This window comes from Oryctolagus cuniculus, chromosome 15 (genome assembly GCF_964237555.1).
Source record: "Oryctolagus cuniculus chromosome 15, mOryCun1.1, whole genome shotgun sequence".
Classification (NCBI taxonomy): Eukaryota; Metazoa; Chordata; class Mammalia; order Lagomorpha; family Leporidae; genus Oryctolagus; species Oryctolagus cuniculus.
Genome location: NC_091446.1, coordinates 7,449,957 through 7,474,543, shown reverse-complemented (window position 1 = coordinate 7,474,543; position 24,587 = coordinate 7,449,957). Strand labels below are relative to the sequence as shown.

Below are 24,587 nucleotides of genomic sequence, written 5' to 3'. Positions count from 1 at the left end.
TGGGGCTCTGCACACAGCCAGCCCGAGGCAGTGCCACCAGCCCAGCGTGGGCCCGGTCCCCACCAAGGGCACCCACAGCCTCACGTCCAGCTCAGAAGGCCGCCTGGCTCTGCGAGACCTGCGTATAAACATCTGCCTGCCTTCTGGGGTTGTGCTCCGGAGGGCTCCCCAGGGGGATTAAAATACTCGAGAGGTTTAAAGAATTAATTAGACTCTGAGATGTCACAAAAACACATTCCCTGACAACTGGCATTTAATTTTATAGGCACATTGACTTTTATTTTCCTAGGCTAGGAGGGCTTAATGACTTCAGAGCCAGAGAGGAAAGAAATCAAAGAGATTTTCCTGTCAATGACAACCCTAATCCACTCCCACACTGACAGCCACGCCCACAGCCTTGGCTAGCCCCTGCTGGCAGCCGCGTCCAGGCCGTACCTGTTCCATGAACACGATCAGGGATTCCCGGTTGTTCTCCCACTCCTCGGGCAGCTGGCTCTCGTGTGGGTATTTATCACAGCCCACGTAGATGGAGAGCTCGAAGCAGTTTGTGTGAAGGTAGCTGAAGTCGTTGAGACCTGCGAGCCAACAGGAACACCTTGTGACTGCACGATGCAGCAGGGGGCACAGGGAAGCAGAGCTGCGGCCGAGGCCAGCACCACGGGGAGGCAGAGCCACGGCCGAGGCCAGCACCACGGGGTGGCAGAGCCGCGGCCGAGACCAGCACCACGGGGAGGCAGAGCCGCGGCCGAGGCCAGCACCAGGGGGAGGCAGAGCCACGGCCGAGACCAGCACCACCACCGAGACAAGCGTGCTGAAACATTGAATCCACAGTGTGGGGCACAGCAGGCTGTGTTGCTCCCAACGCCGGCATCCCATAAGAGCACCAGTCCTGTCCTGCCTGTTCCACTCTGCTCCAGCTCCCTGCTGACACACCTGGGAAGGCAGTGGACAACGGCCCAAGTGCCTGGGCCTCTGCATCCACGTGGGAGACCCGGATGAAGTTCCAGGCTCCAGGCTTTGGCCTGGCCATTTGGGAGTGAGCCAGAGGATGGAAGATCTCTCTCTCTCTCTCTCTCTCTCTCTCTCTCTCTCTCTCTCCTTTTCTGTGCGTGTCTTTGTAACTCCTTCAATAAATAAATCTTTCCAAAAAATCCAGTGTTGATTTTAATGATAGCTTCCTTCCAACAATGAGTGTTAAACTGGCTTTAATAAAATGAATATCGCATCCCTATGCCGGCCTTTTGTCAAAGACGCCCTCGTACTGGGCTCCGTCTTCGCTGCAAATCTTTCCATTTGTATCTTCTGGCTGCATCTCCCCAGCCACACACCCTGGCTCTACTGTTCAGCTCTGTCTGTGGTGGAAAGCCCCCACCTCCCTGTTGACAGGAAGTCCTCTGAATGTTCCAGAACCTTTCTGCTGCCTCCCAGGGCCCCTTGCAGCTCTGCCTGTCTGAAACAGCCCCAGAAGCAGGGCGCCTCTGAGGATCCCCTGGGCTGGGGCCTGGGCTCTGCTGACTGGAGGTTTCCTGGCCTCCCCCAGTCCCGGCCTCCCCGCCCTGTCGTTCCCTCCTCACTTTGCTGACTGAAAGGGAGCCTCTCCAGGGCTCGTCCCAGTGTCTGGGGTAGAGTCCGGGCCTTTGGGTGTCAAGAGCTGCTCAGTCTCCGTCTGCTGCCCCATCCCTGACATCTGCGGCTAAAGGGTGCCAAACACGACACCCGTCCCAGCTACCAGATTCCAGACTGGAGCCACTGACGTCGCTGGCACAGCTCTTAGGAGGTCACACCTGGGCTCCAACAAGAAAGCGTGGGACAGGCCACACGTGGCCAGAGCGTGGCTTCAGGAGTGAGCCTTTACCTCCTGCGTGCAGCACAGGTGGACAAGGAGCTGGGGGTGGGAGCCGGGCAGTTCCTTAAAAACCTCCAGGCGGGGCTGGGGGTGGCCAGAATCACTTTGTGCTCCCTCTGGGGACGGAATCCTGGTCTTGTCGCCAGCCCAGTGCAGCGTCGCATGTTGCTTAGGTGCTGGGGTCCCCAGGCCTCACCCTGTAGGCGAGGGCACAGGACAGCAGCCGCGGAGCAGAGCGAGCCCAACACACGCCCCTGCGAAGGATGCGAGTTGAAATGTACCGAACTCCGCTCCCGACGGCCCCTCCGCGCTCTGCCAGTGCCTGTGGGGCCCCGCACTAATGAGTGAGAAGGAAGGGAACAAAAGATGCAGAGGCGGGCGGGGGAGGAGGGAGGAAGCAGAAATCGCCTCTCATTAATCTCCAAAGCGAGGAATCTGCAGATCTGGCCACACTGCGGGAAGAATGACTACACAGCCCGAGCCGCCACATGGCTGCGCCGCCAGGTCCCCGAGATAATGGGCAATACAACCGACAGCAAAACAACCCAGCGCCGCCCATGCGATCGTGGGAGGCCGGCGTTTCAGAACCTTGCTGTGGACCGGTGCCGGCAAACCCAGCTGTCCCCAGACACAACCTAGAGACCTCTGTGGGTAGGTTTTCTGGGCTCAGTTAGGAAAATTGATAGATGCATCTGAAAGATGCAAATTTACATGCATTTATTTTATTCCACACAGAGCAAAACCCTGACAGAGTAGGCGTGAACGCCCCTGCTTGGGCTGTCACCGAGACGAGACAGCGAGCGTCTGTGGAGAGCTTTACGAGAGCCAGGGAGACAAATCTTTCCACGTTTTTCCTTCCTAAGGCTGGAGACACACTTGAAAAGTGTGAGGACTGAATTTCCAGCAAGTAAGATAACATTCATTAGCATAGTGACACAGAGTGAGGACGCCGTGGAGAGCAGCCTACGCAGAGAGGGAGACGCTAGAAGTGGGAGTCTACGACCCAGGGTCCCTGACCAGCCCCATGAGCACACCCCAGTCCGCCACCTTTGCAACCCTCAGAGCACTGAGCGGGTGGCACCACCCCCGCCCCGTCCCCTTACAGGTGGATACAAGCCAGGGGGCAGGGAGGTAAAGTAACTTCCCCGGTGTCACCCGGCAAAGAATGATGGGAGGAGTCTGTTCTACATGAACACTTCTCAGATTCACCACTGGCTTGCACGACCCTCGTAAAGTCAAGGCAAGAAGCAGAGAGCTTCATGCCTGGGGGCTGAGAGGACCCGCCATCTCCACCCCTCCTGCCCCCGGAGTCCCGGGCTGGGAACCGCCTGAACCAGGAAGCAGAGGCTACCCTGACCCGCAGACGGTGGGGTTCTTTGGCTGCTGCAAAGCAATCCCTGGAGTCTCTCCTGGAAGTCTCTCCAGTCCCAGGGATACCAGGAGCAAACCTCGAATTACACGGTGCAGGGTCTGCTTTGACCCCCTGGAGGCCTGGCCTGACCGTGTAACAGCAGAGATGCAGGAATCGGCCTTCACACACGTTGGGTCTAGGACGCCACCTGCAGCTCGTGGTCACTTCACACCCAGGCTGGGATCCAGGCCGGTCTTGTAGACTCAGCACGGCCATCCCCCCAAAGCAGAAGGGCTCTGGGTGAACATCCCTGCTCCAGGGCCAGGACCACCATGCTCTCTGCCCCTTCTCTAGGTCTCCCTGTGGGGCCAATATGGCCACCAGGTCTTACTTCCCCCATCTCTGATGCGGTAAAGTCCCATCAGCCCAGTGCAACAGCTCAGAGACAGCCCCAGCTCTCGCCCTGCTCCCGTGAGCTGTTTCTTCAAGCCTCCGAATCCCCAGTATCTCGGCTATAAAACGGAGTGAACACACCCAGCCCCGAGACTACTGGGCAAGGAGCTCACCCCACAGCTATTACCACGACAAGGCTGGACACCATGGGAAGGACGATGGGAGGGGCACTGCCCCAGTGCCTGATGTCATCTGTCGCTGGGCGGGGCAGATGGCACTTACTTCCCGCGACGGTGTGCCAGGACGCCCCGTTGACCGTGCCCTCCTCCTTCTGGAAGTCCTCCGTGTGGCACACCCTCCGGCGGGCGTCCGTCATGAGGCGGTGGGTGGAGGCGTAGGAGTAGGCCAGCCAGCGGAACACGTGGTCGTCGGGCGTGGGCGTGTGCTCCTGTGTCTTCCACAGGGAGCGCACCATGTCGTAGGGGTAGGCCACCACCAGCTCGCCCCCCTGCAGGTTGCCGCCCAGCACGAAGGGGATCTTTTCCATCCAGGCTATGACCGCTCTGGTCTCCGCGGCCACCTGTGAACAGGCAGAGCCGATAAATACAAGGAGGCAGAAACCGCTTCCCTCCCTAGCTCTCGAAACAGGGACATGTGTGAAAAGCCACGCGTTTGATGGACCAATGCTGACACATTTAGCATTTTGAAATCCACCCTGGGAGATCCAAGTGGTATCATTTTGCAAGGCCAGTGAATTAATGGGCCAGGGCCATTCATTGCCAGCTACACACAGCACAAGGAGGAGACACAGCCACGCACACCACACTGGGCCGCCAATGGAGGAACACACATCCACGCACAGCAGGGCTGACTCTGGAACACACGTCCACACAGCAAGCCTGACCCTGACCCAGCCCCCAGCCCAGGCATCAGCAGGCCGTTTCTGTTAAGAACCAGACAGGAAACGTTCCAGGCTGTGTGGGCCACGTGGCTTCCATCAGGACTCCCCAGCCGTGCCCTGACGCAAGCTCCCTAGGCAAAGCCAAGTGCAGGCACGTGGCCGTGAGCCAGCAAACCCCACTGACAAAGCAGGCCCGGGTGGGACTTAGCCCTGGGGGCAGGGCGGGGGTTGCCAGCTCCTGCTCTATCCAGGCCAATTTACAGGAAATTTAGAGGAACAAACTCACGGGCAGCAGGAAAACGCTTCGTCGTTAGAGATAAACAAGAGCATCAATCGTAGGGGAAGAACAGAAAGTAACAGAGAGGAAACCAACCGATCGATCCTTTAAATGAGGCTTACAAACCAGCCAAAATGAAGGGCTTTATTAGCATGCTGATTTAAACCCCAGCGGGCATGGGGGATGAGAGAGAATGAGAGGCTAACTCAAAGCCCAAACACGGACACTGAGTGGCTGTTATGAAATGATAACGGCACAGGCTGAGCATCCCAAGTCCAAAAACCCAAAATCTGAAACTTTTGAGCACAAAGATGATGCCTCAAGTGGGAAATTGCACAGCGTGGGACTTGTTTTATGCACAAAATTGTTTAAAATATTGTATAAGATTACCTCCAGGCTGTGTAAGGTGAGTAGGGAACATCAATGAATTTTGTTTATACTTGGATCCCAAAAACATGAAAAACAGAATACATATATTTTGGTCCCAAGCATTTCAGCTGAGAGACATTCAATCGGCCATGATCTATGGCTCTAAAGGAGTATCTACATTTTCTAAAATCACCATGTTTTCTAAAAACATTGTTAAAATCAATAAGTACTTATAAATGAAACAGTGAAATGCCTGGTATTTCCTTCGCACCTGAAGCGGGGGTGGGCAGGGTGGGTGACGGTGCTGACAGTGCGTGAACAGATGCGTCCGAGACGAGACAGGCTCCTTGTGGGCCTCACACAGCTTTTCTCTGATTTTTTTTTTTTAATGCTGGATACTTTTTTATGATAAAATGTTAAGGAAAACTTTTAAAAGCTAACATTGGAGGGGCTGGCGCTGTGGGGCAGTGGGTTAACGCCCTGGCCTGAAGCGCCAGCATCCCATATGGGCGCCAGTTCTAGTCCTGGCTGCTCCTCTTCCGATCCAGCTCTCTGCTGTGGCCTGGGAAGGCAGTGGAAGATGGCCCAAGTCCTTGGGCCCCTGCACCCATGTGAGAGACCCAGAAGAAGCTCCTGGCTCCTGGCTTTGGATCGGCACAGCTCTGGCCATTGCGGCCATCTGGGGAGTGAACCATTGGATGAAGACCTCTTTCTCTGCCTCTACCTCTCTCTGTAATTCTGTCTTTCAAATAAATAAAATAAATCGTTTTTTTTTTTAAAAAGCTAACATTGGAAGGTTGTCGCTCCCCGTCTTCATGGGGGAACGACACTAAACCCTGCCTAGGCTTCATATCCGAGTCACGGCACCATTATGTCGCTCCCCCTCTTCGTGGAGGAGCAACACAGGACCCTGCGCTGTTCTTTCGTCTGCTCGGCCCTCCCCGGGTTTGCTGCTGGTTCTTCCCGGGTTGGCTACTATCCCTTCCACCTCCGTGGAAGGGCAGTTCCCCCTGGCCGCATTCCCCACTTCCGCAGGGGAGCGGCACACCGCCGGCCGGCTCTCTCGGGGGCTGCACGGGTTCCCTTAGATGTTCCCCATAGATGTTCCTGGTGCATGTCGTCTCTCCCCTCCTTTATAGTCCTCCTCCGCCAATCCCAACTCGGCTGAGTACGCTGCTCTCCAATCAGGAGCAAGTCCTACAGTTAATTGGTTGAACTGGAGGCAGCTGTGCGGAAGCTGTTTAGTTCTCTCCCAGCGCCATATTGTGGGAGAGCAGATGCATAGAATAAGTCCTAATTCGAGTAACTTAGTCTAGTCCGGATTGCTCCCCACAGAAGGTGTGAGTTGTTCGACTACTGGCCAATGAATCCAGCATCTCTCATAAATGACAGACCCCTGAGTGAATCACTTCAGCAAGAAGGGAGTGAAAATGACAGAGAGGGGACTCTGGGAATCACACAACAGCGCCAAGTGGAAGACGGCTGCAGGGACGGAACGGGCTTGGCGGGATCCGCTGCATTTACTCTTGGTTTTTAAACACATCAGGGCCCTGGCTTGGGCTAACCCAGAACATGCTCACCTGGTCTCCTCACTGGCCTGTGGCAGGCTTCCGTGTAAGAAGGAGCCCCTGTGAGCCACCCTCCAGCCCCCAAGGCCGGCTGCCATCGCTAACTTCCATGAACCCACGTGACTCCACCCTCCCCTCCCTCGGCCATCAGTTCTCATTCTCTCCCTGATGAATTGGCCTAAACAGGCATCTTTGAGTTTGATTTGCTTTTAATCTAAAGGGAGGCAGGAGGGTGGTGGCTCTGAATTTTTTTCTGCAATTTGGTTCTCTCCACCCAATGCCACGTAAGAGTTGCCTCTGTTGAATACAGCTGCCCTAAAGTCTTTTCCACTTCAGTATGAAGTATGATTGATGTGCGCTTACGGTGAGGGTGTGCTGGGGCACGTTCGGTCTTTTGCCGAAGGGAACAGTAGTGCTTGGAACTCTCTTGGCCTGCCCTGGGGCACACGTGTGCCCACGCAGTGCCCACGGTGGGCAGGAGACCCACCCTCCCATGCCCCCCTCGGCGGACGTCACAGGCTCTGTCGTTGCGTCTCCCCAGCGGGAGCCAGGGGCAGCATCTTTCACGCTTATTCACCGTCTGCTTCCTCCACACGTTGCCTCTTCACACTTTTCGCCCATTTTTGCTACTGAGCTCTTCATATTTTTTTTATTTGTTATCCTTTATGTCTCTTAAAATTCTAATCCTTTCTCAGTGATGCAATTTGAGAATATCTTCTCCCAGGGCTTAGCCTGTCATTATAGTTCTAAAGTCTTTCAATGAACGGGCTTTCTTATTTTGGTGTGGCTGAATTTATTAATCTTTTATTTTATGATTAATGCTGAGTGTATTGTGTTTAAGTAGTCTTCCTGGCCCCAGAAGTGAATCATTTACATTCTAAGGTTTTACTAAGAGGCTGTGTGGGGAGTGATTATTAAATTCTACCAAGTGCTTCTTCCTGCAGGCAAATGACTTCATTTTTTCTACCTTTTCATTGGTTTCTCTTCTTACTTTTTAATCAATCTTTCTACTTTCTTTGTATTTCTTCTAGTATTTTTCTATGTACTTCTTAAGTCAGTTCATTTTCAGCCTTTCTTTAGCTGTTTAATCACTAAAAGGTACAAGCTACTCAAAGGCACTTTTTTTTTTTTTTGCTGTATTCCACACATTTTTGTTTGTCATGCTGCCATTATCATTCAGTTTTAATGTTTTTGTAGTGGCCAGTACAGTCTTTCCTTTGACCCGTTTGTTATTAGAAGTTTTAACATCTTTTCTGAATGCTCAGCACTGTTGTACAGTAGCCCTCTACCCGTCTTTCAGTGTAACTGGACGGTCACGGGGCCGGGCTCTGTGCGACTCCTGTTCCCTGAGGTTGCGGATCCCTAGTGGATCCGCAGGTGCTGAAAGTGCGCCCAGCACTGATGAGCAAACACATCTGTTCTCCAACTGCTGGTCCCAGAACTGTCGGGGCCCCCTGTGGAGCCTGCTCCACGTCTTATCCACGGCTCCCTCTTTGGTGATTTCTTGCCTCCCTAGCACGTCCCTGACTGGGGACGGGAGCAGGGAGAGCAGGTGTGGGTGAGGTCTCCCTCTGTCCTAAGTACGAGCTCCACAACCGGATTCCAGTCTCCAAGCAGAGACTGAGAACAGGAACCCTGCACGACTGGCCGGAGCGTGGACTTCCAATGGCTCATCTCGTGCAGCCTCAGGGCGCGGAACGCTGGCCACCAAACCCCAGTTTCGGTCCCGGCACTCCCCAGTGGTAACAGCTCCTGTGTCCTCAGCTTTGCAAAACGTCACGAGGATGACACCCGGGGGAGAGGGGGGACCCTGTGCATTGGAGACAGGAACCATGAGGAAGGGTTCGGAGCACACAGAGCCCTGAATCCCTCACCCCCACGAGCCGCCCTGGGTGTCCTGAGCAAGCCACCCTGCATTGCCATGCTTGTCCCCCTCCTTCGACTGCTGGGATGAGGGAGAGAGAAAGGGATATCTTCCGTATGCTGGTTTACTGTCCAAATGGCTGCATACGCCAGGGCAGGGCCAAGCCGAAGCCTGGAGCCCAGGATTCCCTCCCGGTTTCCCACGTGGATGATACGGGCCCAAGCACTCGGCCATCATCGGCCGTCTCCCAGGACGCAGCATTAGCAGGAAGCTGGATCAGAGGTGGAGGAGCCAGAACTCAAACCTGCACTCCGAAAGGGGACATGGGCATTGCAAGTGCAGCTCAGCGCACTGCGCCACAATGTCCACCCCACGACTTCTGAGGGCCTGCATGCCACAGCCCGGGGCCGCCGGGGTGAGACCGCCCTCGTGGGCCCTGCCGTGAGTGGTGCCCGCACTGCTGTGCCGGGCAGAGCCTCACACAGGAGCTGCTGCCTCCTGCAGCTGCCTCCCTTGATCAGATGCCGAGCGCCGTTTGGGGCTTGCAGCACGTGTGCCTGAACGCGGCCTTTCACTGCGGTGGCACCATAGGCCGCTGAACTCAGGCCAGTGAGGCCTGGGCAGGGGGCTCACGCAGAGGGTCTCCTGTAGGCAACTAAGCAGTCTGAGCACCCTCCTCTCTTTAAAGCCCTTTCTCTCCTCTTTCTCCATGGACACGACAGCTCAGCACCGACTGCCACCTTGGCTTATGGGCTTGATGACAGAAGTCCCAGGTCGCCCGGCGGGGCAGGAGGAGACAGGGATCCTGGGTTCCCTCACAGTCACCGGCCTTCTCTGGCCAGCTCTGCCTTCAAGACCCTCTCCTGTGAACAAAGCAGCAGTTGTCTCCCTTGTTAAGTTACTCATTTTGATTTTTTGGTTGCTGCAGCTGAACCCAACCCTAACTGATGTGCCCACCAAGGCAGACCTGAAGTTCACGGACGGCCTGGGAGTCAGGGGACGGAGGTGAGTTGCTGTGGGTGATAAAGGCATGGGCCATGCCGTGAGCACCGCTTCTTCTACAACACATTCTTTGCGAGACCAGACCCGAGAAATTTTCAGAAAACATTCCTCATCAATTTCATTTTTCTTTCCAAAGGAACACCACACACAATAATCCATGGAGACTGCTCATTAAAATGAAAATAACACAGATCAAACAATCCGTGTGGGCTGAGGACAATTTCACAGTCACATAATTGACAACGATGAGAATCATTATGATAGCGACGCACACACAATTCAGGGGGTGTCGTGTCATTTTGAAGCACTCGGTGGTTGCAAAAAAATATAATTCAATGATTTCTATGAAGAATTTCCCAAGGGTCAGTCTAAAAGTTGGCTATTAACCAGCACACTTTACTTCTGGAGAAAACAAGAAAGAAAAACTGGTTCTGTCTCGCTCGGAAATGCCATGTGCCCTGCACGTCCCCAAGGCCCCTGCACGTCCCCCAGGCTGCTCTGTGACCCCCACAGCTCTGCACACAGCACTTGTCACTCACCGTGGCGTTCTCATGCAGAAACCATTCAGGAATGGGAATGTGGTGGTTAGGAACCTTCTTCGGGACTTCCTGCCGGTCCTCGGCCTCCCAGAGCAGCGTGTTGAGGTCAGGAAAGTTGTTGCTGATGTCAATCCCGTCATGGGTCCAGCGCCCCAGAGACCAGCCTCCCAGCTCCGAGCCCTGGGAGAGAGTGCAGTGTGAGAAGCCCACGGTCCACAGGGAAGTCCCAACACCCGTTCCAAGGGAAGCCCCACACTCTGCAAGGAAGACCCAACGCCCGCCCCAGGGAAGCCCCATCCACGGCTAAGCCTCTGGACCCCCCTGGGGCCCGATGATGGCATGCCAAGGGGACACCGAGAAGCCTGCTGGGAACTCTTGGGGGGCGTAGCAATATAAGCCCACCCCTCCAAAGAGGCATCCAGACAACCCCCACGGCCACCCAGCCCTACTCAGAAAGATGGGGCTCCTTCCTCCCCTCTTCCTTCTCTCTTCCCCACCGGCCGGCAGAACCACCCATTGTAATAAGACCCTACCTTGTAGTATCAACACACCTGTTTCAAGAGAATACGAGTGCCCTGGCCTGGCCCTGCCCACGATTCTGGTTCACTACCTGGCACTGCCAGTCCCTACCCAACCATGTGCACCCATGAGCGCAGCCGTGTTTCTGTATCATAGAGCTTTCATTCGGTGGGCTCCGCTGCTTTAGGTACCGCTTTCCACTCTCGGCTCCGACACTGTGACGCTGCACTGCGGATATGCAACGTGACCCAACACTACCTTGCTCTACACAGCACTCTACACTACGTAATTCTACTCTGTGCCTACCTATAACCTATGCAAACTCCACACCCTAATTATCATAATAGTAACAACTCTCCTCGGAGGACTGATGAGAGGACGAAGATGATAATTAGGGTCCACACACGCTGTGATTGAGCGCTCAGCGTAAGATGCTGGGCTACACTTGGCTACCATCAGTGCATACGAGGGTACTTCAGTACGTGGGAGGAACTGGCACAGTGGCGTAGTAGGTTAAGCCTCAACCTCCAGCGCCTGCATCCCGTATGGGTGCCCGTTTGAGTCCTGGCTGCTCCTCTTCTGATCCAGTTCCCTGCCAATGACCTGGGAAAGCAGCAGAAGATGGCCCAAGTCCTGTACCCACATGGAAGACCTGGAAGAAGCTCCTGGCTCCTGGATTCAGGTTGGCTCAGCTTCAGCTGTTGTGGCCATTTGGGGAGTGAACCAGCGGATGAAAGACATCTTTGTCTCTCCCTCTGGCTGTAACTCTGCCTCTCAAATAAATAAATAATCTTTTTTAAAAAAGTACATGGGAAACAGAATTTATTTTAAAGCAGAAAAGTTTTGAAAAATCATGGAAACCAGGGGTCTTCAAAAATTTCATGGAAAATGCATCCAATGAACAAACCTCATGGATTTCAATTTTTTTTTTTTTTGCACTAAAGTTTTCTCGTAATTCCAGTTCCCATGCCTGTTTGGAAGAGCCTGGCACCTGCCACGCTGTGACTCCTGGTCTCGCCTGCCACTCAGCAGGCAGGCCCACCCCTTGGGGTCCTAGGGATTCTCAACTCCACCCTGCATCTCACAGACCTTGTGGGCTTCCCCACCCCGGCAGACTGCCCTCCTGCAAGCCAGCTTGGGAGGCAACTGAGCCAGACTCATGGCTGTGGTGTCCCCCAGCACGGGGCCCAGCTGCCAGCAAGGGGTGGGAGGAGCCGGTGCCAGTACCCCCTCGGAGGCCTTCTCGTAGCCGTCGGGGTTGAGGGACGGGAGGATGTGGATGCGGGTCTCCTCCACCAGGTGGACGACGCGCTCGTTGCGGGCCAGGTACTCCTGGCACAGGAACTGCAGCAGCAGCAGCAGCAGCTCACGGCCCAGCACCTCGTTGCCGTGGGCGCCCGCGATGTAGTGGAACTCGGGCTCACCTGCGCTCAGAGACAGACACACGGACACACAGGCCCTGGTCGGGATGCTAGGAGCCGGACACGCTGGGCCAGGGCGAAAGCGTCTCGAAACAGGAACTTGCCGTTTCAGATAAACCTCTGAAATCATACCAGGACAACTTTCTACTCCCAGTGAAGTAGATAAAATGTGTAGAAGAATCTTGGGTGACCTCAGCCACAGAGTAATAATGGTCACTATTAAATTCGCAAGAACAGTTAAAATACAGGCCGGCGCTGTAGTGAGGCGGGCAAAGCCACCACCTGCAATGTTGACATCACATATGGGTGCCAGTTGGAGTCCCAGCTGCTCCAGTTCTGATCCAGCTCCTGGCTAATCCACCTGGGAAAAGCAGCAGAAGATGGTCCAAGTCCTTGGGTCCCTGCCACCCATGTGAAACTCCTGGCTCCAGGCTCTAGGCTCCTGGCTTCCATCTGGCCCAGCCTTGGCCATTGCAGCCTCTTAGGGAGTGAACCAGTGGATGGAAGACCTCTCTCTGCCTGTCCCTCTCTCTGTTGTGTATGCGTGTGTCTCTGTAACTCTGCCATTCAAATAAATAAATAAATCTTGAAAAAAAAAAAACAGCTAAAATGCAGTGCTTCGGGGTAACCACTCAACAGTTAAACGTGAGCCATAGCACTTATTTTTCATTTGAGGGCTGGAGGGCCAATTATTTTTCTTAAAGGAACTTCTTATTAAGCTTTACAGGGACACACAGGTGGAGATGGCCCATCGGGGTTAGTCAGCAGAGACACAGTTTTGCAAAGGAGGCACATGAGTATTTTCTCTTTCAAAGCTCAGCTTTTGAACTTCTAGGGCTGCTAAAAAAGTAAGTTGGGGGGCGGGCGGAGTGTGTTTGGCCTAGTGGTGAAGATGCTGCACCCCTACCCAAGTGCCCAGGCCCACGGCCCAGCGCTGCTCCTCATTCTAGCTTCCTGCCGATGTGCGCCCTGGAAACAGCCGCTGACAGTCCGCGTCTGGGTCCCTGCCACCATGTGGGAGACCCACACCGAGTTCTCAGCTCCTGGCTTTGCCCGGCCCAGTCCCAGCCCTTGCAGGCATTTGGGGGAGCAAACCAGCAGATGGGAGAGTCTTCTTTGTCTATCTGCTTCTCAAATGAAAATTAAAACACAAAATATTTGGGGTGCCAGGATCTAATGTGGTATCCTTTCAAAATCTGGGTTGGAACCTGAGAGAAAATGTGAGTTTTAAGAGGTGGGGCCTTTAGGGGGTGATGTCATCATGGGGGTGGAGCCTCTGTGAGTGGCATTCAAGCCCCTAGAAAAGGGCTGGAGGGACCCAGCGGGGCCCCTGTGCCCTCGTGCCTCCTGCCGCATGAGGACGAAGAAAGAAGGAGTCTCATGGGGAGCAGGCCTGCCTGACCCTGCACCTGCTGGCACCTGGAGCGTGGACCTCCCAGCCTCAGGGGCTACGAGAAACAACCTCCATTCTTCATAAGCTACCCCGTCAGGGGCAACACAGACGGACAGACAGACACAGGGCTTATCAGTGCCGGCGTGAGCTGAACTCTCCCTCAGCCCCAAAGCTTCTGCCTTGGAGGAAACTGGGATTTTGCCAGCAAAGCTTTTAGCCTCACCGAGCGGCCCCCGAGAAGGACCCCTGAGATACCGAGGGCCGTTCAAGCTGAATGAGTGCGACACCTCTCTGCCCCCGGACAGCCCTGGATTTGCACTGTGCTCCCAGGTCGACCCATCGGAGCACAGGCTGGGGCGGGCCTGGACACAGGAAACGCTTCAAAGCAAGGCAGAAGACTTATTTAAAAAGAGGGCTCCCTCTGATTTGAGCTGTTCGTGATCGCCTGAAGGAGGAGACAGTTCTGTCCTGTCTCAGCCCTGTCCTCTCTGGCCGTCGGTACTGATCTCGGGGCTGGGGCCAGACCTGAATACCGCCCATCTGGAGAAAGGGAGAGATTCCCGCTTCAATAATCCCGCAGCGCCTATCACCAGACGAGGGGTTCAAGGACGGAGGCGTGCAGAATCTGCACGTGAGGCCACCGCTGGACCGGTCCCGCCCTGCGTCCTCGCCGGGCCGGGGCGGGGGAGGGGATCCCTCACCGACTTCATGCTCCCCGGGGTTGTCCGAGATCTCCACGGCGTACAGCTTCAGGCCCTGGTGGCTTTTGCCGATGTTGTAAATCCTGGTGATGTTGGGGCACATCTCGTTCACAACCTTCATCAGCTGCAAAACAAAGACAAGCCACGGCCGGGTACTCAGGGGCAGGGGCCGCCAAAGGCAGCCCTGGCTGAACACCCCCGCCCTCCTCACCTCCTGGCTGCTCTACCTCTCCTGGTGCCCCCCCACCCCGGGGATAGCACAGACCTCCCTCCCGCACCCGCCCTGGGGTCATCTCCTCTGGGAAGACACTCCCGGCCGCCCAGCTCCTGCTGTGGTCCACGGCTGTGCCTCCCCACAGATGCCCACACTGATACCCGATTCCCAGGGCCAGGGCACCGAGAGCAGGTCACGAATCGAGTGGAATCAGTGTCCCTACAGCAGAGACGACACCTGCTGGGACGCCCGCATCCTTATCAAACCGCCCGGGCTCCGGTGCCAGCTCTGCCTCCTGCCCTCCAGCTCCCTGCAGATGCACCCATCCGCACCCCTGGGAGGGAGCAGCTGAGGGCTCGAGTGTTTGAGTCCCTGCCACCCATGCGAGACCCACGTGCAGTTCTGGTCTCCTGGGCATCAGCCTGGCCGCAGCCACAGCTGTTGTGGGCATTTGAGCAGTGAACTAGAAGAGAGATCTCTTTTTGTCTCTCTCTATAATAAATAAATAAGCCCGAGAGAGCGTGCCTGCCCTTCTGCCACGTGCAGACACAAAGAGACGGTGGCATCTGTGAACCACAGAGCGAGGCCTCACCGGACACCAGATTGGCTGGGACCTTGGCCTTGCACTCCCCGGCCTCGGAACCTTGAGCAACACCCTGCTGTCATCCCCAAGCCGCTCGGTCTCTGGTTTTTTCGTTACGTCAGCCTGAGCAGTCTAAGACGCTGTCCTCCCTGACTGCGGGCGTCACCTCCTTCAGCTGGGGCTGTCACCTTTCCGCTGGGACTTCCTGTTTTCTTACTGTCCCCTCACTAGCCTGCAGACCCTCAAGGGGACAAGGCTCTTACTCCATCCCTGCCCGGATGAATATTCCGTGGCAAGTGTCAAGGTTTCGCACAACGTGAGGGTCACCTGCATGGCCAGGCGGAGGAAACAGGCCCACCCGCCTCCGTGAGCTTCCAGTAGGGCACAGAGACTTGCCGTGGCCCCGCTCCCCAGTGCTGGGTGAGCAGACTGCAGGGAGCTGCAATTTTAAACCGCGGGGAAGTGAGGAAGTGAAGTCAACGCGTGCCGTTCTCTGGATTCTGCTCTCAGAGGTCGCCAGTCGGACTGACAGCTGTGGGCTGTGAGAACAAGCCAAGAGCCAATGGAGGCACGCGGCTCGCTGGTCACAGGCCGATGAGCTGTCCCTGGAGGCAGAGGACCAGAGACGCGCTGCCAGAGGCTGCTCTGCCTCCCATCGCTGAACGGACCTGTGAGTGAGTTCTTTTATTCTTTTTCTTTTTTTTTAAATTATTTTAAAGTCAGAGTGACAGAGAGAGAGAGAGAGAGAGAGAGAGAGAGATCTTCTATCTGCTGGCTCACTCCCCAGATGGCTGAAGCCAGGAGCCTGGAATTCCACCCAGGTCTTCCAAGCACTTGGGCCGTCTTCCACTGCTTTCCCAGGTACACTAGCAGGGAGCTGGACAGGAAGCAGAGCAGCTGGACTTGAACCAGCGCTCTGAAATGGGACTCTGGCATCAGAGAGTGGCTTGATCTGCTGTGCAACGCCAGCCCTGGGTTAGCTCAGATTTGCTGAGTTAACTGTGTTCAGCGATTCCCGAGGGAAAGAAGATCTGATTCGAAGGGCATCTGTCTTTCCATCCATGTTCACCGATGCACCTGCTGGTCCCGAGGCACCCACTGAGGCGCCTGCTCCTGGCAGAGCCTGGGTGTTAATGGGACAATTTCATGACTACGGTAAAGACACTCAGGCTCCGTAGGGCCAGAGGAAGGGCGTCCCAGCTGGTGAGGGGCAGGCAGGTGCCCCTTGAAGATGAGCTGATGGGCGGAGATGGAGGAAAGAGACCCGACTGTGATCAAATGATCTTCCAGAAAATTCTTGATCTGCCAAATCGTCCGTCAAACGTCCTTGCAAATTGTGAACAGACAAATCTGTTGGTTAAGGTCCACGAGACTGTGCAGCACAGATGACGTGGCAGGGTTTGGGTGCCACGTGCTTTGGGGGCTTTCACACCCTGGCACTCGGTCACCACTGGGTGGCGGCGGGGGTGGGGGGCTAAGGGGCATCTCTGAGGCGGTGCAGAGATGCACTGCACTGTGGCTGGCTTCTCTGACACAGTACCAGGACTGGCAGCTTCAGCCTTGGCCGGAGTCCAGGGGCAGTGGTCCTGGAGGAGCGCGTGGCCACGTCATGAGAACTCACCTTGCGTCACGCACTCAAGTGGGAGGAAACGGACTACCAGGCCCCTGCTTGCAAGACAGAGAAGCCCACCAGCAGCGGAGATACGACACACAGGGGAGACGTGTCTTCTACATCCACCACCACGAGGGACAAACATAATGGGGTGGCTGGACCCGCACATGAGCAGCAGCACAAGTTAATAAAAGACACGGTAAGGAAGCCACCCACCAGGTTATCCAGAATGCAAGAATATGTACCGCTTCTCTGTTGGATCTCACCATGAGCGCAGTAGGTAGGGCAGAAGGGATTCTGCCCATTCCACAGACATGGAGACCGAGGCTCAGGGGGGACATGAGTATCACCCAGCTGGCACAGGTGAGCCAGGACTTGGGAACCTCAAAGCTGGTGCCACAGCCCTGTCTGTGACAGTGTAGTGGAGTCACGAGGGCCAGCAGGTGTCATCTGACCCTGCTGAGAGATGACCATAGTGCACTGTCCTCTCTGAGGCTCTGTGGACTCCTCCTAGCTGGGTCACAATCACTCCTCCTGGGTCACTCCTCCTGGCTGGGTCGCAGTCACTCCTCCTGGGTCCCTCCTCCTAGCTGGGTCACAGTCACTCCTCCTGGGTCCCTCCTCCTAGCTGGGTCACAGTCACTCCTCCTGGGTCACTCCTCCTGGCTGGGTCACAGTCACTCCTCCTGGGTCCCTCCTCCTAGCTGGGTCGCAGTCACTCCTCCTGGGTCCCTCCTCCTAGCTTGGTTACAGTCACTCCTCCCGGGTCCCTCCTCCTAGCTGGGTCACAGTCACTCCTCCCAGGTCCCTCCTCCTAGCTGGGTCACAGTCACTCCTCCCGGGTCACCTCAGTAAGTCCTGAGAGGCGGTGTCAACTGTCTGGAGGCAGAGCAATGACCGCTTCTGCAGACAGGAGCCAGGTGGTTCGCCACTAACCGGGGAAGGAATGGGAGCCCTCGGCCGAGGCCTGGCGTCCTCCCACGCTAACCTTCTCTTGCAAGTATCGCAGGTGCAATGCACTGCCAGTGCTGGAGACCATGCCCATGGCACTGGAGGAAGACCAGGGTGCTCTTCTCTAGGGATGCACACTTAGCCACGGAGACACTGGGACCACGAGTCACCAGGATCAGTTCTACCCAACACGCTTTCCCTCCAACAGCTCAGCGACAGTGAAGACATCAACCGCGTGTCACTGCAGCACAAGCATTGTTTTTCCAGGAGAGACATGATTTGAAGGCCCTTCATTTGTTTTTAAAGATTTATTTATTTATTTGAAAGGCAGAGTTACAGAGAAAAAGAGGGCGAGAGAGAGAGAGAGAGAGGTCTTCCATCTTCTGGTTCACTTCCCCAAATGGCTGCAGCAGTCATAGCTGCGCCTATTCGAAGGCAGGAGCGAGGAGTGTCTTCCAGGTCTCCCATGCCACTGCAGGGGCCTCTTCCACTGCTTTCCCAGGCCACAGCAGAGCTGGATCGGAAGTGGAGCAGCCGGGTCTCGAACTGGCGCCCATATCAGATGCTGGCACTGCAGGCAGTGGCTTCACCCACTACACCACAGCGCAGGCCCCTGAAGACTTTTCTCTATACTTGTGCCTGCACAGGGCCCTCTGGAAGGCCAGGCTGCATTTCTCCACGGCCACCAGCTCCCTGACGTGGGTCACCCATGCTGCTCTTCCCAGCACGGCCACTGTGACGTCACTGGGAATGAGGTTCCCCCATTCAAACGTAGCTCCTTCTCACAGGAGACAACCACTAGAACAGTGAACTACTTTTCTTCTGGGGTTGGGTCCTGATGGCTCCAGAGAAGCCATGGAAGGAATTGCCATCTGGCCTCCAGCGTGGATTCTCAAAAGGCAGATGAAAATGGGTTCTTCTAGGGCCAAATCATCGGAGCTATGACAGCGCTTTGTGACTCTCCAAAACTCAACGCTACCCTTATGGTGTGATTAACGGAGGGGAGAGTGCTTCAAGGGGAAAAAAAAACTGTTTAAAAGGGCTTGGTAGGGAGGCAGTGAGGCAAAACAGGCTGAGCGACGCGGCCTTCGAGGGCACCGGGCTGTAAGGCTCTCAGCCCCCTCAGGTCCTGTTCCTGCCGCCCTGAGGTGGGGTCATCCTGCTACACTGCTCTCTGCTGGGTGCTGGGCCCCCTGCTTCCCACCTGCGCTAAGGAGACGCAACAAAGGCTCTTTGCTAGTCATCAGTATTAGAAGGGAGTGATTCATAAACTGCTGAAGCCATGTGCATGGTGACACCTGCTGTCGCACGTTTCCTGCTTTGTCGGGATTCATTAAGAGTTGGGAGGGAGCCAAACAGGGCAGAGCAGGACAACCGCTGAGTTACTGGGGTGTGTCCACACGCAGGAACATCCCACAGTACCACACTCACGGCCACGCGGACAGCAGGGAAAACCGCCAATGATCCATCAACGGAGAAACGCGAGGCAAAGACAGAGCTCCCTCCTGATCAATAAATAAGTCATCCCGTGGAATCTGATCAGAGACCAGCAAAGCCTCCAGGGACACAGGCTGGCGTGGTCTCCCCAAATTCCTGTGTGGGGACCCCAGACCCAGCACATCACTCTCCGGAGGTGGGGCTTTTAGGGGGCGAGGAAGGCTGGGAAGAGCCCTCGTGGAGAGGTCCGGCGAGGCCTCTCTGCTCATGCGCCCTCTCCCCAGGGGATGCAGCACCCAGGCACTGCCTGGGGGCAGAGACCGGGCCCTCACCAGATGCCGCACCTCCCGGGGCCTTGATCTCGGACATCTCAGTGCCCAGCACCGTGAGGTACTGGGGTTTCGTTGCAGCAGCGTGGGCTGAGGCATGGGCAGAGGCAGTGGTGCCTGATGATTCCTTAGTGGGTTCGTGAAGGACTCACCTTGAGCCTTCGGTTTGCACTTGACGTGGATACAACCTCATGTGTCCAGTGAATGACGATGTTTACAAAGAAGGCAGGAGAGAAAGCAGTCTTGGCCATCACCTTTTCTCATTTGCCTAAGAAATGAGACACCGCCCCTGGTCCAGAGAAGGGGAAGTGGAAGCAATCATGGCGCAAGGCATCCGGTCTCGAGTTGTTGTGTCTGGGTCGCAGGCTGTGTCTGCCTTGTCCTGGCCCCTTGCCACCATCGCCCACCCCAGGTCAGGCTGAGTGGGGCGCAGGTGGGCAGGCTCGGCTGCTGTCCCATGGCCTGGCGGCTCTGGCCGTCCTCAGCTATCCAGGATCTAGCACCAGCTAAGCCACCCTCCAACCTGGGGCTCAGCACCTCTGCATCCTCTCCCTGCTCCCTCAAACCAACCAGCACCGCTCCAGAGGCATGCCAGACCCTCTCCACGCCAGCTCACTCCAACAGGGCCCCAGGAGCAGCTACCACTCCTCCTGCCCCTCCTCCTCCAGGCCAGGGCTCCCTCACCTGTGGACTACTGTGCACTTAGCACTCCACTGTCCACTGTGCACTTAGCACTCCACTCCGGAAACACAGCACTGCTTGCAAGGAAAAGACCGACTGACCTCACAATGGGGATGAGGCTCGGGCCAGCTGCCTCTCCCATGGTGCCAGGGGCATGCCTGTCCTCTCTGCTGGGGTACCGTCTCTCCATCTCTGCCACCAGAGCCCCCCCACCCCCCAGCCAGGGCCACCCAGACCAGCCGCCTTCCCCCCTCATCCCCCAGGGCCATACACAAACTGATCAGTGCCAGTACTGAAGAGAAAGCATCAGGGTCTCTGCCCTCATTACGCCAAGTGAGGAGGGCAACCAAGGGCAGGTAAACAGACCGCCGAGCGACTCCAAACCAGGCACAGGCTATGGAGGCTTCGCCGTTCCCCGCACAGTGCCCCGGCCCCACCGCACGCTCTCAGCGTGGGCACAACTTCTCCTTCTTCTCCTTCTCCCTTCCCCACCCCCACCGCCTGCATCTCCCCTCCGCCTAGCGCGTCAGGGCTGCGAAGACGTTCACCAAACACGACCGTCGCAAGTGTTCTCAGTACTGTCCCCTTACAGCACAAGGGGCTTCCCGTGGTCTCTCCTGGCTCCCTGCTGCTGTCTCTCTGGTGTGTCCCGAATGCCTCTTCAGGAGCAGGAGAAGCTAACCATGTTTCCCCAGGTAGACAGATTGGTACAATAACCTAGCAGACCCCATGTGGGGGAAATGGCCGAAACATGCTGTCCTCTGCCCCCTCCCCGGAAGCCAAGAACCCCAGTGGCAAATCACCTCCAGCTGGAATACTCGGCAGGACAGACAGAGGCTGCCCTGGGCTATGGGACCAACTCGGGGGTCACCCAGGGTCACCTGAGGGGGGCAGCACAGACAGCTCTGCGTCTGCCGCGTGACCTGAGGCACGTTGTGCTAGCTCTCGCCTCCTAACGGGAGAAGAATGCCAAGACTTCCACGTGGGACAATTATTCAAAGCTGGCAGCTCTGCAGACCCTGCTCATATTCAGCACGCTTCCGTGGATTGCTCTTGACATTAATTGCACCAACTGAGCTGATATCTGTCTCATTTCTGGCGTGAGAAGATATTCTGAGAACGCACAGTGAGCAAAGCTAAGGTAACACAGCAGTGCCCAGACGGTGGCGTGGTGAGCACAGGCGTATAAATACCCCGTGACCGTGGAGCAGCAGGCATGAGTCACAGGCCTCGCGTCTGAACGCATTATCTGCATCTCTGAAGAGCAAGGCAGCAAGCTTGCTTTAGCACATCCCACCTCCAAGTCTGTGCTGACAGGTGCCTGGAAGCCACACGTGAGTGTCTCAAGTGAACTGACACCGAGACCAACCGAGCCCGTTCACCCCGCGGGGCCAGGCGAGCCTCACTGTTCCCACCACAGAAGCATCTTCACCACTGGCCCCGCACCTGCCAGCCCCCTTGAGCCGCTCTATGGTCTGCTGGCCCCCAGAGAGTCCCGGTTCGGCACGAGGGTTGGTGGGGATGTTCCCGCTTGTTCTCTACGCAGACAGCTTCTTGGCTCTCCACGGACCTCCCACTCGCCTGCACCTCCTCCTCCTCGTGCTTTCTAGCACACGCTGGGGGTGCAAATGGAGCAGGAATCTGGAGGCAATGCACTTGGCAGGGGGCTGCATTTCAGATGCCCTAAAACCCCGCAGTCCCTTCTCCCGTTGGCCCCCACCACGCGGGTGCTGCCAGGTGCTCAGAGCTCCTGGTCTCCGAGATTAACACGGGGCAGTTCTTCCGGCTGTCTTTTCTTTCCAATGGACTGAGAGCCACAGGACACAGAGAACGACTAATTGTTATTATTAGCCAGAAGTTCTGAGACCCGGCTGAAGAAACAGGAGGAGAGCTTTTCAAAAACATGCCCCCTCCCCCACCCCCGGCTTTTCTTCTAAGGATTCCGCTTTAACTGGTCTGAGCCGGCACAAACACAGTTACAAATTCCCCCAGTGATGCTACTGTGCAGCCCAAACTGAGATTCTGAGGATCTGAGTAATACGACTTAATTATTATTCGAATAATTATACGAATATGCATATGAATAAGCTGCATAATGACACACAGGCCTGGGGGATGCAGTTCCCATCTGCACTGCAGGATGAGGACCGGCCCTGCCGTCCGAGGGTGGTTAAGCAAACGCAACCCAGGACGTGGGCAACTGCTGACTGAGCACAGCGCCAGGTCCCAGTGCACGCTTCCTGCTAGGACCATCCGTGTCGCCCTCAACCCTTCTCCAACTCAGCCTGCGGCCGACACCTGCGTTACAGCAGAGCCACAGCTCAGACACACGGCGGTTCTTAAGAACTGTTGTGCCATCTCCAGCCAAATTCTGCCTCACTTCTTTGATAGTGAGGGAGCCTTCTGCTGGTTACTGAACCCCAGTGAGGCTCCCTCAACCTCTGAACCACAGACATTCTGTGTGTCTTCATGAAACCAAATGGTCACTCAGATTTCCAGCACATCATCTTAATTCCTTTTAAAAACAAAATTTCAAAACTCTTAGGGCACATGACACGCTTCCCAGACAGCTCCTAGGATGGATGAGACTTGAGCCCAGGTCTTACCTGACGCATCTCCTTATAGTTGTGGTGCTTAAAATCCAGGTCGTCGGTGGTGGTCATTTCATTCCGCCGGTGGTAATAGTTATTAGGATCTAGGGACAGAAAGATGGGTTTGAATTCACTCCCACACCCCGCCACTGTGGCTTCGTCAGGGCCTGAGCCAGTGGAGCGAGTGCCTGGTTCCTGTCTCTGCTGCCCGCCTTGGGCGCGGTGCCCGCGGGCAGGACACCTGAGCAGTCCTCGCCCTCGTTTTCCACCCACCAACAGGGAAGACAGTGCTGTCTCTCTCACTGGTTCCTCCTTGGTACTGGATGGCAAACTGTTGGTGCTACATAAATGCATGAGAAGGAACACTGCATGCAGCAACGCGGCCTTGTGGGAGTGTAGGGATACAGGCTCTCGGCCAGCACCCATCCCCTGCCATCCTCCCTACAGACACCTGTGCTTGGGAGGCCCCTCTTCTCACTCCCAGAATCCAAGACGCCAAGGTTCCCCCGTGGCTGCTCCGGGTCGCCCAGAGCACAGCCTCCCTCTGCTACTCTACCTGGTCCTGACTGAAGGGGAGGAGGGAGGCAGAGGGAGGAACGCCCCTCCCAGAGGCAAGATGGCAGACACACTGCCCAGCTGCTGCTGTGGCCATCTGACCAGGAGGAGCCGGCCCAGGAAGCCTGCAGTGGCACAGTCGGCTTGGGGCAGAAGGCAGAGCCAAGTCCACCACTACCAAGAGTTCCTGAACCAGCCCTGGAACCCAGCCTTCTTCTCGGGACTTGTGATCACACAAAACAAGGGGCCCCCGATGGGGAAGAAGGGGGTGCGAGCTGGGATTCCCTGTGGGCGCTGCAGCACCAGCGGCTGCCTCGGGAATGTGTCAGCTGGGGTGGCCCTGGGGACTGGCCGCGGAGACCACACAGCTGCTCTCACTCGACTCTCTCCTAAACAAAATGATTTTCCCGCTTTCCTTCCTATAGGCCTGATTATTCCTGCAATCCAGAAATAAAGCACACAGAGAGAGGAGAAGACACAGAGGAGGCAGAGCGAGAAAGCAGAGCAGGAAGGAAGCTCGCCGGCCCCAAGCTCCTCTTCTGAGGACAAGAGGCAGAGGCCCACTGCGCCCAGCCGCCTGCAGCGTCTTGACCCGGGCAGCTCGGGGCTCCCTCACTGGGCGGAGACAGCAGCGCTTAGCTAAGAAGGAATGCCATGGGCAGGGCAGCGACCAGGCAGCTCCTGCTGGCCCCAGTGCTCCCAGGGCCACGGTGGAGGCAGGGCAGCGGCAGGCAGGCGGGAGGAGCACCCTCTCCCGGAGGACTCCGCGGGAGTCAGGAGGCCTGAGGACCAGCAGTGCGGGCTGTGTGGCCAGCCCGGGTCTGCTGAGGCACAGTCCACATGTGAACAAGATTCCAGAGGCTCCAGCCGACTCCAGCTTGAGCAGCACTATCGGAAGGATGGTGAATCCGACAGCTCTGTCCAGGCTCAGCTGACCCAGCCATGTGCCTGCGTCCCCCCACACCCCAGGCACACTGGCCACGGCCCACTGACCAGGGCTCCCTTAAAGAAGGGATACCCTTGAGTACCATGGCCACCGGCAGCAAGTCAGACATCACAAAAGGTCAGGCTGCTCCGTAGTCACCGAAGGTTTTCCAGTAATGCTGTTAGCAATGGGCGGGGAACAGCAGGGGGGCACACTGGCCTCTTGTCCGAACGAGAGCCAGAAGCACCGAGGCCCTGCCAAGCACCCCTGGTCACTTCCCCAGGACCTTCCTCATGAGTGCGGGCTGACCACGCTGCCTTCCTTTGATCTCCAAGCCTGCAGGCTTCAAAGCGAAGGTCAAGTGCAGCTGTCACATTGGTGGACACTCACTTGCCCGCTGCTCCGCTCCGAGAGCTGCCCGTGGCCCCCAGCCACGCGGGTCCTCTCTCCAAGGGACCTCCTGAAAGCCCCTTTTGTTTCTGAACACAGCCCCGGGAGGTTCTGAAAAGGCCCGGAGAAACCTCAGCGCTGAGCACACAAACGGGCTTTGTGTCTGGCCCTTGTT

The 24,587-nt window shown here is 56.4% G+C and overlaps 1 protein-coding gene across 1 annotated transcript in view; it reads right to left on the bottom strand.

Moving 5' to 3' along the window:
- The window catches only part of CPXM2 (carboxypeptidase X, M14 family member 2), a 115,024-nt gene that overhangs the window by 10,600 nt on the left and 79,837 nt on the right, over positions 1-24,587 (bottom strand). The window contains exons 7-12 of the mRNA XM_070058297.1: positions 22,558-22,646; positions 14,145-14,268; positions 11,857-12,053; positions 10,111-10,290; positions 3,873-4,170; positions 436-575 (exon numbers count right to left, since the gene is read on the bottom strand). Coding sequence (XP_069914398.1) covers positions 436-575; positions 3,873-4,170; positions 10,111-10,290; positions 11,857-12,053; positions 14,145-14,268; positions 22,558-22,646 — 1,028 coding nt within the window. The remainder of the gene's footprint in view (positions 1-435; positions 576-3,872; positions 4,171-10,110; positions 10,291-11,856; positions 12,054-14,144; positions 14,269-22,557; positions 22,647-24,587) is intronic.